The sequence below is a fragment of the Mauremys mutica genome, chromosome 2 (assembly GCF_020497125.1).
Source record: "Mauremys mutica isolate MM-2020 ecotype Southern chromosome 2, ASM2049712v1, whole genome shotgun sequence".
Classification (NCBI taxonomy): domain Eukaryota; kingdom Metazoa; phylum Chordata; order Testudines; family Geoemydidae; genus Mauremys; species Mauremys mutica.
In genome coordinates, this window is record NC_059073.1 from 233,829,232 (window position 1) to 233,844,491 (window position 15,260).

At 45.3% G+C, this 15,260-nt stretch overlaps 1 protein-coding gene across 2 annotated transcripts in view; it reads left to right on the plus strand.

Moving 5' to 3' along the window:
- Nucleotides 1-4,647: 4,647 nt before the first annotated feature.
- TRA2A (transformer 2 alpha homolog) overlaps nt 4,648-15,260 on the plus strand; it is a 44,843-nt gene continuing 34,230 nt past the window's right edge. The window contains exon 1 of one of the 2 annotated variants that reach the window (XM_045003495.1): nt 4,648-4,809. In XM_045003495.1, the coding sequence (XP_044859430.1) occupies nt 4,774-4,809 (36 nt within the window). In that variant the 5' untranslated portion in view covers nt 4,648-4,773. The remainder of the gene's footprint in view (nt 4,810-15,260) is intronic. The other variant, XM_045003496.1, reaches the window with a different exon arrangement.

The following is a 15,260-nucleotide window of genomic DNA, read 5'->3' on the forward strand; positions in this document are numbered from 1 at the left end:
TAGCAGGGGTTCTCAAACTGGGGTTCAGGACCCCTCAGGGGGTCACAAGGTTATTATATGGGGGGTCGTGAGCTGTCAGCCTCCACCTCAAACCCTGCTTTGCTTCCAGCATTTATAATGGTGTTAAATAGATAAAAAAGTGTTTTTAATTTATAAAGGGGGTTGAAATCAGAGGCTTGCTGTGTGAAAGGGGTCACCAGTACAAAATTTTGAGAACCACCGAGTTATAGTGAGGCCTATTATATTAACTCTTCAAGTTAGGTGACCAGAGGTCCCATTTTTAAAGGGATAGTCCCGTATTTAAGCCCTCCTGCCGGTTTCCTGACTTTTTCTTAAAAACGGGCAAATTGTCCCATATTTTTTGTCCCCTGCCCCCCTCAGTACTGGCAGGTCCTGCTGCTGGCCAGATCCCTGCTCACCACCCACCCACACAGGGTGAGTCGGGGGGTCCAGTGGCCGATTATGGGGGTGCAAGGCTGATGGCAGGGCAAAGATGCAGTGTGCGGGGCAAAAGCCAAAAGACTGCTGTGGCCATGTTCTGGTGTGAACCCTGGCAGAAATCTGGGCAGAGAGGGTCGAGTCGGTCAGCCACCCTCCCTATGTGAGAGAGGTGTATGGGAGTATGTGTGTGTCACCTCTCCCTGTGTGAAGCCTAAAACTTTAAAGATGGGAAGGTTTGGATCCCATTGGGAACTGGGTGATGGAGACAGATAACCTGCTGAGCTGTTTTCAGGAAGTCTGCAGCTTTGGGGGCGTGGACCAAACCCTGGGTCTGTGTTGTAGCAGGCTGGCATATTTGGCTCAACAAGACAGGATTCTGGAAGTCCCAAGCTGGCAGGGAAATGAGGTTCAGAGGTAATTTCAGCACATCAGGTGACAGTCCCAAGGGGGCCCCTGTGACTGAACCCATCACAGAGGTGAGTTTTAAATAAATTGATAAGGAGATGAGGGGAAAGTATAGGTGATGTGTGTACTGGAGCATCTGTGTGAGGTAAGATGGATATGTACGCACCTGTGCAGGGAAGGTGTTGGTATGTTGGGGGTTGCAGGCATAAGGGGACCACCTGCATGTCATGTTGGGCCTCCTGCATCTCACAGTGCATGTATAGGGTTGCCAACTCTGACTGAAGCTATTCTGGGAGATTTTCCCCCCCAACGTGACATGATGTCATTTTCTTAAAATAGCCCATTAAAATCTCCCAGATTGCTTTCAGTAGTCACCGGGAGATCGATGCTGATTCTGGGAGACTCCAGGCCAATCCTGGAGAGTTGTCAGCCCTATGTGTGTATGAGAAGAGAGTGAGAGCTTGAGCAGGCCAGTATGTGTGCGCGATTGTGGGGGCTCTGTGCATGTATATGTCCATTCGGTTTTGTGGGGGGTTGTGCATGCTAGCGTATGTGTGTGGTTGTGGGGGCTTTGCATATGGCAGCATGTGGGCGCATTGAAGAGAGCACTGTGTGCAGGGAGGGGTGTGTGTGTGTGTGTGTGTGTGAAGAGGACACGCTGTTCATGCTGGTGTAGAGTGTTGTGTAAGCCAGTGTGTGTGTGCCTTATGTATGCCAATGTATGTTGGGGTAGCGTGTTGTACATACCAGTGTTTGTCTAAGGGAGCCTCATAAATTTCAGAGGGGTAGCTGTGTTATTCTGTTTCAGCAAAAACAGTGAGGAGTCTTGTGGCACCTTAAAGACTAAGAAATTTATTAGCGCATAAGATTTCGTGGGCTATGAAAAAAAAACACCCATGAAAGCTTATGCGCTAATAAATTTGTTAGTCTTTAAGGTGCCACAAGACTCCTCGTTGTTTTTTCATAAACATTAGTGTGTGGTGAGGAGAGAAAGGTGGGACCTCAATCATGCCAGCGTCTGTGTGTGTGTGGAGAGAATGGACACACACACTGTTGTGGGGGGTGTAGTAAGTGCAGGCCCTGATAAAGGCCCAGTATGAGGCCTGAGGCCTGAACTAAAGTAATGAACAAGACTTAGCTAAAAAGCAAAGTGAGGCTGTGAGCTGAAGGCCGGCCCAGTTCACAGAAGCTGGCAGGAAAAGGGCTGATGCTGCATAAACATATATTCACCTAGCATACCAAAGTATAAACACAGCACGTGAATACACTATACTGAAACATTCCATAGATAATAAAAGGATAGGCCGACCCAGCCCAATGACAGGGGCAAAAGGGTAAATGATGGATAGAGTTGTTTTGATCGAACCAACATGTACAAGGTAAAAGGCGGCACCTTAATACGTAGAGAGGTTGAACCTCGCTGCGTAGAGGGGTGGCCCCTCAATACGTCAGGAGTGATGTGTAACTTGTTTGTACCTGTGTATAAGAATGTACCCCTGGGGCGGTGTCTTTGTCTGGCCTAGGGGGCAGTGGAAAGTCCTGCCACTGACTGAGCCGGGTCCATTGCCAAGAGGCACTTTCTCGTAGTATGCCCTGAGTTAGGCTAAGAAACCTACAGGGAACTGCAATTGTGTCCGAAGTCGCAATAAACCTAGCCGACGTGGCTTTGCATCTTAGTGGACTTTGTGGTTATTGGGGGTTCTCGTCGGGTCTGCTGTGTCAGCTATCTGCGCAGAGCTGGGACAGCACACAGAGGAGACACACGCACGCAGCCGAGTGATATCAACATTGAAGAAAACAGAGCACCACACCGGTAACACTCTGACAACAGGGGGCTTCATGCACACTGATTAAGATGATCACTCACCTTTTATTTTAAAGGACCATTCCTTATTTCATTGATTTGTTCCTTAGGGTTACCATCCATCCTTTATTTTAAGATGAATTGAAATGTATTCAAACTAATAAGTACCATTTTAAACATTAAACTGAAGCTTAAGATAATTGCATTGTCTACTTGAGGGCAGTAGAAATATACACATGAGAGAAAAATACATGATATGCTAAGGAAAAAAAATGTTTCCTTAAAATGTCTCTTAAAATAAAGCGTTGACCCTTATTTTTCATGTGGTTTTCCCTTATTTCTATCCAGCAAAGGTGGTCACCCTAACACTGATGTATATGTTGAAGGAAACACCGTGGACATTTCTGTGAGGAAGAGGAGGATTGTCTGTGCACATCAGCATGTGTCTCTGTGACAGTAGTGGACCTCTACACATTGATGTGTGTGTAGTGGGGGGGGTTGTACACACCGCACCATGTGATGTATGGTTTTTTTGAGGGGGGGGCTCACCAGTATGTGTTGTATGTGTAGGTGGTAAGAGGCTTGTACACACTGATGTGTGTGATGTGAGTGCAGGTGGTAGAGGGCTCATACACATTGATGTGTGTGTAGGGTGACAGGGTTTGTACACACTAGTGTGCAGGAGGCTTGTACACACTGATGTGTGTGGCAAAGGGGCATATACTGGTACGTACAACATTCTCCCCCAATATACAGGGCGGGCTCCAGACCCCAGCATGCCAAGCGCGCGCTTGGGGCGGCATTTTGCCTGCAGGGCGGCAGCCGGCTCCGGCGGACCTTCCGCAGTCATGCCTGCGGGAGGTCCACCGGAGCCGCGGCTTCGGGGGGCCTCCCGCAGGCATGACTGCGGAGGGTTCGCTGGTCCCGCGGCTCGGGTGGACCTCCCGCAGACGTGCCTGCGGAAGCTCCACCGGACCTGCGGGACCAGCAGAACCTCCGCAGGCAAGTCTGCCAGAGGTCCCCCGGAGCCGTGGGACCGGCGGGACCGGCACCGCCAGAGCGTGCCCCGCGGCGTGCCGCCCTGCTTGGGACGGCGGGATTCTTAGAGCCGCCCCTGCCAATATACACTGGCATATATAAGGCACACACACACTGGCATGCACAAAAGTCTACACCAGCTAGGGTGACCAGATGTCCCGATTTTATAGGGACAGTCCCTATATTTATGGCTTCGTTTTATATAGGCACCTATTACCTCCCCCACCCCATCCCGATTTTTCACACTTGCTGTCTGATCACCCTAACATCAGCATGCACCACGTGTCCTCTTCACACACACACATCTGCCTGCACAGTGCTCTCAATGCACCCACAAGCTGCCATATGCAAAGCTCCCACAACCGCACACACACGCTAGCATACACAACTTCCCCCCCAAAAAACCCGTACAGACATACACATGCACAGAGCCCCCCACAACCGCACACACTGGCCTACTTTCACTTTCTGCTCATACACACGCTGTGAGATGCAGGAGTCCCAACACACCACGCTGTGTTGGGCGGGGGGGGGGGGAGCTCATACAAACGGCTGTGTGTTGTGTGTAGGGGGGCTTACACGTGGTGGCGTATGTTGTGTGTTTGGGGGTAGCTCGTACAAACCGCGTGGGGGCACGTACGCAGCGGCGCGTGTTGTGGAGGGGGGAATTTATACGTTTATGTGTGTTGAGTGTGGCGGGGGAGTCGTACAAGTCCCGTGTGTTTGAGGGGGCCGCTGCAGAGCCTGGGTGCGCGCACGAGGGGGTCCGCCGTAGGGGCAGGCAGGGGGTAAATGAGGACAGTGTCTCCCCGCCAGTTCGGGCGGGACGGACGGCTGAAAGCCGGGGGCGGGCCCTCACCTCAGTCACCCACCCCCCTCCGCCGGGCGCCTCCTTTGTGATTGGCGGGGCGGCCCCGCCCCCCTGCGCGGTGTCGGGCGCAGACGAGGCAGAGGCGCCATTTTGCGCTGCCGCCGCTGCCTGCACGACGGGTCCGGAGGCTCTGCGGGGAGGGAGGCAGGAAGGAGGCCGTTGCCCGGGACTCGCGTCCCCGTTCGCTGAGCGCAGCAACCAGCACCCCGCCGCCATGAGCGACGTGGAGGAGAATAACTTCGAGGGGAGGGTGAGTGGCGAGCCCGCCCGGGCCGTGCTTGGGGAGGCTGGCCCGGTCTTCCAGGGAGTGGGGGAGGGGCGAGGCGCTCTTTTCCGGCGGGCCGGGAGGCGCGTTAGCTTCTCCCTAAGATGGCGCCCCTCGGCGGCGCTGAGCCATCGATGCCTCCCGCCGGTACCCCCCGCCCCCGGCGGGTTCTGCATTGGGCCACTGTCAGCGCCCCGCTGCCCTTTCTCCCCCTATCCCCTCCCTTGCTCCCCACAGTCTAGCCATGGGGCGCCCTGCTCTGCTGGCCCCGCCACTCTCATTTCTTGATGCGGGCGATGCGCCGTGCTACCTGCCCACCTCCTTTGAGCCCGCCTGGGGTCCCTTCTTCTCTCCCGCAGCCCCGGCGAGCGCGCTCGCTCTGAGTTTCTCTTTTCTCTCCTTCTCGGGCTCCGAGTCCAGCTCGCCCGCCCCGAGCCCCCAGGTCTGCGGGATCCCACTCCTGGAGCTCCTCTACCCGGAGCTTGGGCACCGGAGGCGGCGCGGTGCCAGCCCTTGGGGCGGGGGAGATCACAACGTGTCAGCGCTGGTTTGGTTGTGCTTTCTTTGTCGGGCAGTTAATGGCTGCGCCTGTGTGAGAGACGGGCCGTGTCACTGCCTGAGGAGCGCAGGGACCAGCCTCCTCTTCCCTTCCGATGGCCCGTGATCGGGATTTCCTCTCAGCCAGATTCCCGATGCCACCTGAGGTCTCCGCTGCTGCCCTGTGTAGTTCACTGATGATCCGATTGTATCCCACCACTCCCCCTGTGCCACCTACTGGGGTGCAGTGGCCCCTTGCCTTGTTAGGCTGAGCACCTCACTGATCCTCTAAGGCAGTGGTTCTCAAACTTTTGTGCTGGTGACCCCTTTCACATGGCAAGCCTCTGAGTGTGACCCCTCTTATAAATCAAAAACACTTTTTAATATATTCACCACCATTATAAATACTGGATGCAAAGCGGGTTTTGGGGTGCAGGCTGAGAGCTTGTGACCTCCCATATAATAAGCTCGTGACCCCTGGAGGGGTCCTGACCCCCAGTTTGAGAACCCCTGCACTAATGGTTGCTGCAGTCTTTTTGTACATGTGTGAATGGTCTTTGTATACGTGTGAATGGTCTCTGTACACTTTTAGTGATTGACAAAGGCAGAAATTAGAAATTGCTTGATACTATTTGAGACATGGGACAGATGTTCACGTCCATGTGGTCACTGTCTTCATCCCATCCCTGTTTACCTCCGTTTTATTGTAGGAAATCTTTGGGGTCCTCTCAAGAGTTGCTCTTGAAGAGAACTAGAGGAGCTTTTTTGTGACCTCCTCTGATGACGCAGTGGCAGCAGCTTTTGCAGCAACCTGATGCTGCCTAGGGAAATGACCACTGAAATTCTGACAGTGCAGTGTTGTATTCCAACAAGTATCTCTACTGAAGTAGTGCTACTTTTGTAACACTAAATAAAAATAGTCCCTAGGCTAGAAGCACAATACACTGCTATAGAATTGGCTGCCGCTTCCTCAGGTGAGGTAAACAAAAACGGTTCTAGTGTGGATTATTCTGGCAAAAGTGGCTGTTAGCTGTGTATTTCTGATTTAATTAAAGTAATGAGTAAATGGAAAATGAACATGTATATTTAGATATCAGTTTGAAAAACTTGGGTAACAATCGTGCTTGCTTGTCAGTAATTCTTTACAGTTTATGATGTTCTTTGAGCACTAGTTTACCAAGAATTTTTACTATGTATTTTGGTATCTTGCTTTTTTTTCCCCAGAGATATTTTCTCATCCCTTTCTCTAGTTTAAGAGAACAGTTGTTAGGGCGGCGATGAAACTGATGAGCTTCAGAGTTACTGTATGTTTTCCATTGCCTGATGTTGAAATAGAAGGGTCTACTCTAAGCATTTCTGAAGCTACGGTTCTGACACTGCTGTTGCAGTTGGTCCCTTCTCTATTTAGAGGGTAAAGTTTACTTGTCAGTGTGTGCCATTAGCCTTACTTCAGTTCTTTTGGGAGTACACTTATCTTTATTTCCAGTGATGATGAAATTTCTTACATTGCCATTTGCTATGCTGGTTATTTTCCATTTTATGGTCTTCCATGCAGCTGAATGCAATGGTAGAGAAAATTAGTGATATGTTTACTTTTGTTCATATATATCAGAACAGAAAACAATCACAAACACTAATTCCCGTTACTCTAGGAGTATTCTAAAATTATTTTTCGTCCGTTTTTCTTTTGCTTTGTGTAAAACATTATTTTAAAGATGCAATACATCTGTGCCTTGTGTTTTCGCTTGTGAGCGATTTTGAAGATCCATCTGTTGAACACTTCTCCCAAATCCAACAAAAGTCAATTGCACTAAAGTTAATTAAAATAAAATTGAAGTACTGTATGGTGCTGCTTAGTTAAGTATGTGTTCTTCACTACTTCAGCCCAACCAGTCATACCTTAATCATCATGTGTCCTTGATACATGCATTTGAGTGTTTTATTTTTTGTTCTAAAATAATATGAATTGAACTGAATTACCACTGTTGTGGATGTCATAAAAGCCTAGCTACGATAAAGTAACTTTAAAAAAGTGCTGCAGACTGCCTTAACAATTGTGCAACACTTAAGTTTACTATACTTGAAATATTAGAAAAATAATTCTCTAGCTTTGTCAGTTTTACTTTGCATTTTTATGTATATATAGTCAGTTTCACTTTTTTCCTTGTATAATGAATAATACTTATGGGGGTGTCTTACCCATCCACATTGTAGGCTAGAACACACACACTAAAGATAAATATGATTTGTAAGGCCACAAAATTGGGAAGTCTTGGTGTAGGTCTCATGTAGGCCTATATTCCTAAGTAAACTATGATTTTACATTGTTTTGGTTTTAACGTAAGAGGTAGGTCTGAAGCATGCAGCCAGAAAAAATGAGAGGGATTGTTTGTGTTAAAACTTACAATGGTCCTGGAAATATCACTGTTACCTTATTGAGCGTTTGAGCTAAGCAATGGAAATAAAGAGAACATGGTTAATTGAGCACCAGGTGCAGTAAATAATAAGTTAGAAATGCTTAGTCAAGTCTTGCAGCTGGGGAAAATATGGCAAAGTGAGATGAGAAAGTATGGTGCAGCCCTAAACTGCTTCAGCTGATTTTAGCTAAGGTCCAATAACCAGCAGTGATATTGCTTACTTTTTATGCAGTTTCATTGTCAGTTTTCTTTAGCCTTCTGGAGACATGGCATGATGGGGGAAGGTGTCTCCCAACCCTGAACTGATTGTAAGCATGTTGGCCAATGCTTATAACTATATTATTGTTAGGATAACAACACCTTTTGGATGCAACTTGCACCAAGTGGCCTTTGAACTAGTAAAGGAATGCTTGTATGGAAACTGAGTCATGGCAAACCTTAATACAGTTGTTAAGGAAATTTCCATAACTTGGCAATTATAGCAATTGAAGCTATTTAAAATTATTTTGTTGAAGCTGAGTAGATTCCCAGTTGATATCTCTCTTAAAGGTGATCTGCTAAGAGGAAAAAAGGGCATGTGCATTTTTTGTATATGATGTATATCAGTGGTTCTCAAACTATTGTATTGGTGACCCCTTTCACATAGCAAGCCTCTGAGAGTGACCCCCCCATATAAATTAAAAACACTTGTTTATATATTTAACACCATTATAAATGATGGAGGCAAAGCAGGGTTTGGGGTGGAGTCTGACACCTCGTGATCCCCCATGTAATAACCTCATGACCCCCTGAGGGGTCCTGCCTCCAGTTTGAGAACCCCTGATGTATATGGAGGACTAGGAAAGTGGTTTTTTTTGTTTTGTTTTTTAAATCTGCCTTTTTTACATTAAAAATGACAGAAGATCTCTATGCTGAAAGACACTGACTGGGTAACTACTGAAATGGTGACCCCGTTAGAGCTGAAATGGTGGAAGTTGAGCAATTTGAAAAGTAAAAGGATTTTTATTCATAATGACTAAATCTATTTAACACCTGATATTTTGGATAAATATATAAAGGAAGCCTTTATTAATGATTAAATATCCTCACCTTTTCAATTAAGGTGCTAATTGATGTGGCAAACACTAAGACCTTCCCAAGTGAATATGGTGGTTGCTAATTGCAATACTAAGATGAAGTCTTCTGTTTCCAGCTTCCAGGGGATGTCAAGAGTGGATTTTTTGTCATATCCCTGGATTTAAGTCTGGTTTATAGTTCCATTTTCTGCTCATACCCTAGGCCAGGGATTCTCAAACTTCATTTTACTGTCTCCCCCCCCCCCCCCCCTTCTGACAACAAAAATTACTACATGACCCCAGGAGGGGAGACCAAAGCCTGAGCCCCACTGCCCTGGCAAGGGGTCCAAAGCCGAGGCCTCAGGACTTCAGCCCCAGGCTGGGGGCCTGTAGCCTGAGCCCCACTGCCCAGGGCTGAAGCCCTTGGGTTTGGGTCCTGGGCAGTGAGGCTTAGGCTTTGGCTTCGGCCACAGGCCCCAGCAAGTTTAATGCCAGTCCTGGCAACCCCATTAAAACCGGGTCCCAACCCACAGTTTGAGAACCACTGCCCTAGGCTCATGTACTCACGAAGGAACTATTTTCATTCTGGTAACTCCAATTTGCCCTTTGTTATGTTTTGGTTCCCAAAACTGTAAGTAAGTTTTTGTCCTTCCTCAGGTCAGGGGAGTATTGTTCCTTGTTTCAGGGACAGTACTTCACTAGAATCCCAGTTATCTATGTCTAAAATAATGGTTTTATATATTATATATGAGATGACATGGATTGAGTAAATTGTAGTATTGCATTTTTAACTTACTCCCCCGCTGCATATAGGATGTTTTCAGAGAGAAATAAAGAACATGGGCTTTTTCACCTCTTATGCAAAGTTTGTGCAAATTATTAGTAAATTACAGAGAATTTAAGATTTGAGTCTTTGTTCCCTTCATATTCAGCTGGTTGTCATTAGCAGCGTCTTCTGCATCCAGTGATGTAGCTTCGTAGTGAGGTTTTTCAAAGCAGTGTACAAAGTACACTTTAAGACAGTGGTTTTAACCTTTCCAGACTACTGTATCTGTTTCAGGAATCTGATTTGTCTTGCAGACCCCAAGTTTCACCTCACTTAAAATCAACTTGCTTACTAAATCAGGCATGAAAATACAAAAGTGTCACAGCACACTAATACTGAAAAATTGCTTGCTTTCTCGTTTTTTAAATAGACATAAAATAAATTGATTGGAATATAAATATTATACTTACTGTACTTTCAGTGTGATACTTGAGACCATTTTTCACCCGTGAGCCTTATCTGAAGACTGAACTCTGCTGCCTGGGGCTGAAGCATGTAACTTGGCTTTGCAGGGCCACCTGTGGCATGGAGCCCTGGGCAGTTGCCCTGCTTGCCACCCCCTAATGCTGGCCCTGCACTTGTGACCACCCCCCTCCTAACCCATCTCTTGATGAGTCGTCCTCCTCCCACCGCCCCCTGCTGAAACCCCAAAGTTAAGAAACATTGATCTAGATGGATTGAGTAACCGGAAAGGTTGGTTTGTTTGGTTTCAAAGAGGTGAATAAGCCCATATTCTTTATTTCATCCTGAAAACATCCTATGCACAGCAGGGGGAGTATGTTAAAAATGCAGTACACCTCTACCTTGGTATAACACTGTCCTTGGGAGCCAAAAACTCTTACTGCGTTATAGGTGAAACCATGTTATATTGAACTTGCTTTGGTCCACCGGAGTGCGCAGTCGTCCCCCCCGAGCACTGCTTTACCACGTTATAACACGAATTTGGATATATCGGGTGGCGTTATATCGAGGTAGCAGTGTACTACAATTTACTCAACCCCTGTCATCTCATATGTAATATATAAAACTATTCTTTTAGACATAGATAACTGGGATTCTTTCCCTAAAAAAATGGTGTCTTCAGCAGATATTTACCTTGCTAGTCAAGGAGTGATAGAAATTCCTACAAGATATGCCTATTCAGTTTTTCACCAGGTCAAAGTAGCAGTAAAATATTTTTTCTCAACTTCCTAAGTTTCAGTACCTTTGATTTTAATTGAGATCTCTTTCTACTCTGTATAAATCCTAACATTGGCCATAGTCCAAAAAAGTGCTTAAGCACGTATGTAGCTTTAAGCACATAAGCAGTCTCATTGAAGTCAGTGTGGTTACTTATGTGCTTTGCTGGATCAGAGAAATTGTGAAAGGAGTATTGGCTTGAAAAGAATAATTTGCAGGTGTATCTTAAAAATATACAGGTTAAGGAAATCTGGTCATCTATTCTCTTTGCAGTCCTCTCATTGGCTCAAAGATAATTTTAGGGAAGGCTGTGTCTGTAACCTTTGGTTGGGGTCAGAACATATTCTCCAAGGCCAGTCTACTGCCTCAGTAGAGACCAGACGCTCCCAACAAGAATTTTTAGAGGATGACAGTATGGATGTATTCTGTTGCAGCTTTTGGAGATGGCAGTGGCAGTTTTCACACATGGGTAGTCCAACAGTTCTTTGGGAAATGCTCTGATAATCCCATGGTCTGAGTCTATAAGAGTGTGAAAAAGGAGGGTAACTTTTTTTTTTGTTAAGTGTCTGAATATTCTTGTCCTGTTTGTTCCCTTTGGCTTTTCGTCTTGTTATTGAGTAATGCTGGTAGTTACTGCTAGACTACTATTCATGCCATCGTAGACAGCCGGACTCTTAGGTTTCAAAAAAGGAGATTTGTTCCTGTCTTCCCTACCTTATAGAGGAGTACTTGAAAACAATCCTTCTGCAAAAATACTCACCTAAATAAACCCTAAGTAGAGCACAGAACTTCTCTTTTTGGCTATAACCGTAAATATGAGTATTTTCAAAGACCTTTTAGCTCCAGTTAATTTTTTGAACACTGAAGGGTAAGGGTTATCTGTTGATAATCATGTAACTCATTAACATTGTGAGTTGAATATGTTTATCGGTATATTTTCTGTTGGACAGTATAGTTGGCAAATTATCTTTTTTAGCAGCAATTCATCTTCCTCCCATATATGTTGAATTACTCATACATAGACAGCTTAATATACAGATCACATTATAGGATTTACAGTCTTACGTTTTGATTTGTCAAGCTCTTGACAGGGTATAAGGAAAAAATAGCCATTAAGAGATCTGTTTCTCCATTTAAAGCAAAGTTGGCCGTATTCTGTGGCAAGGTATTCCAATTGATCCCTGAGTAAATAACTGTGACTGAAGGGACTCATCTGTTAGCTGTTACCCTGTTGATGTTTTATCCTACAGACTCGGGCTGCTATCTATACATTCCTTAAAATCTCCTTTTCTGATCATCCATCTCCCTTTTTATTTTTCCTTTCCTTTTAAAGGGTTGTGTTCCTTTTCATTCACTCTTTATTTTGCTAGTGTTTCCTTTTTGTCTGTCTGTCTTGGGGAAGGGTCTGGTGAAATTCCCAAGAAAGTACATAGGATTGTCCTTCCATTGGCTCCAGACCATTGAAGTTTCTCCTTCAGTTGACTTGGGGTGCTGTCCAGCAAGTGATGCAAGCCACATCCCTGTGCTTATCCCTGTCTCTTGTCTAGGGCTGAGCCTGCTGCTACTCCCCATCAACAATAAAGGCTCATACAATACTGGCCCAGCCTGTGGTGGTACTCTTCCCTGGCTAAGTAAGACTAGAATAGCATTGTATATGATCAGAACTGTCAGTCTTACTTTGCTACTTATGCTATTTCTTGTGGTAGGGAAGGACTTTGAGAACAGTAGCATAGGCAAGACTGGCTCAGTGGATGTTTTAAGTGTGTTTGGGGTGGTGAAAGTCGAATTCACATGACGTTTCATTAGATTAAAACCTTGATGTATGTGCAGCTCTTGCAAGTGAAATGTTAGCTACAGAGAAGTCTGAGACTGATTTTATTTGTTCTGCATGTAATATGTATGTTTTCTTTTTAACCAAATCAAGCATACTGTATTTTGGCATGGAGGGGGAGGAGAGGGAGAGGTGGGGTTATTATGAGACATAGCCATAGTGAAATTCCATAGAATTGTTTTTCCTTCCTATTCTACTCTTCATGCACACACTGCTATGCCCTATTTTATCTTTTTTAATATCTCATCTCAAAAATGGGGTCCATTGATATTCATTTGACAAACTCATTCTGTCACACTTTGGAGATGTTCAAGTGGTCAGTGAGAGGGCATAAATACCCCTTCCCCCAAGGCTTTTTTTCCCCCTTTTTTCCCTTACCTCATTCTCTTCACCACCCCAGGAAATTTGAAAGAGCATTTTTTTTAAAACCCTGCAAAAGATTCAGTGGGATAGTTTAAGTACTCTGAAAGCTTGTTTTAAAGCCTTATCTGTACTGGAGAAAATAACATGGATTATTGGGAAGGCAACAGTCAGTGTAGCTTATCTGAAATTTGTAAGGATATACCCCATAGTTCAACCAGTTGTGTATCAATGTAGACCCAACACATTGGTACAGTTGGTGCCCTGTTAACCGATATCTATCAGAGATTACAATATCCTCAGCTCGTGAATGGTCTTCAGTTTGATTGTGAGTTTTCCCTCTCTGCCCTTGGTGGGCCCCCTCTCCGCTTCTGGTTTCCTGTCTTCCCAGAAGAGCCCCCCTGTATCCTTTAGAAATACTTCTGGCTCTGCATATCCTCATCTGGTGAAGCACCAGTAGATCAGTAGCTGAAACTGTACTCTGTAGCTTGTCCACTCACCTCCAGTAATGTCTCCTGCTCTGACTGTGCCACTGCTTGCTTGTGGTTCATCAGAGTAAGAATGTCAGCCATAATGTGGGCCTGCCACAGGGAGAGTGGAGTTGGTCAAGGTGCTCTGTTAGCTTTGGAGTATTAGGGAGAATCTGGTACCTAAGGTATTGTAAGGAGCGCAGCTACTAGTTGTGCTCTTCTTGCTGCCTCTTGAGCTGGAGAATCATCTGTGGATTGCTGTCTGAAGCATTCACTGTGACAAACTACCTGTAGTTTGTTAGAGCAAGAGAATTGACTGATGAACCATTAATGACTCACTGAGTAGCAGATAGAGGGGGAGGCATTAGTGTAGGTGTTCTGTTCAATGGTGGCAGTGGGATGGGAGGTTAATGGTGTTTAAGAAATACAGCCTTAACTGGTGATTTGTCACAAATTGAGGACCTTCAGAACAGGAGGGAGGGCATTGCTCAGTGGCATTTCTATGGAGCAGGATATACTGTAAGGACGAAGACAGTGGAGAGGGGACAGTTGGCAAGTAAGGATATGTGCTAGCTTAGGTGGCAGTCAAAGATAACTGTCCACACTGTTATTTTAGGGCAGTCTTTATGTGAATTCAAATCAGCGCAGGTGGTTTTTCATCTGCAAGGCCACATTCATTTAGGATTTGCCATGATGAATGTGGATGCAAGGGCAAACTTAAACCAGTTAGGGAGGCAAGTGTGGACTCAAGTGTTGGTATTTCCATCAGTGCTGTATGACCATTTGAAGAGCAATAACTGATTGCTCTAGTGTAGACAAGCCCTTATTTTTTGGTATGCTTTTTATCATTTTTATAACCTGGCGGCTGCATAGAAAACTCAAATAATCCTAGGAGATTTTTTTTCCCCATTCATTAAAGATTATGTGCCTAAGGAAAAATCTTACTTCCTGGGACAGGGATTATATTGTAGGACAAAACATAATATATGAGGTTTGTGGGTTATATCCATCCCATAAAATGCTTGTGTACAAAACCATCAGGTCTGCTCTGTTTGCATTGTAGATGATAAAACTGTAAAGATGCCATATTGGTTTTGGGGTGCGGGGAGAGGAGAGTTTGGGGAAAAAAGGTAGGAATGGTGAGGTCTCTGGAAAAAATCCTTCCCAGCAGAAGACTTCATCCCATATTATGTAACTCACCAGGGGTTGGAAACCTGTTCTAGTTCAGCAAAAGACCACAAGTAGAGGGAAATATTTTCTTAGTTTAAGGAAAGCAAAGCAGCTATCTCATAAAACCATTATATAGATTTCTTTAATACTCCCTTTGAAGTTCTGTGAGAGTAATGTTCTGTTATATCAGAAAACTGTTAATGCCTGGCATTGACATATAGTATGCAGCTGCTGATAGAGAATAGTTGTCTCCTCAACTGCAGTCCACATCACCAATTGTTATGAATTTGAAGAGGTTTGAAACTTGTAAGGACCTGTGCTCTCACTGCAACTTGAAAATTGGAACAGTTGAACTGTCTTGTGAGTTTAAACTGTTCTAGAGCAGGGGGTTGGACTAGATGACCTCCTGAGGACCCTTCCAACCCTGATATTCTATAGGTCTATGAAATAATTTAAAAATAAAACAAATGGATTATAGTTTGATCTGTATGAAATGAGGTGGTGGTTCCTTTCAAATATCTGGCAGATACATTCATGTCAATATGGCATTAATTGGAAACCATGTTGGCACTGTCAGCAGAGTTTTAAGTT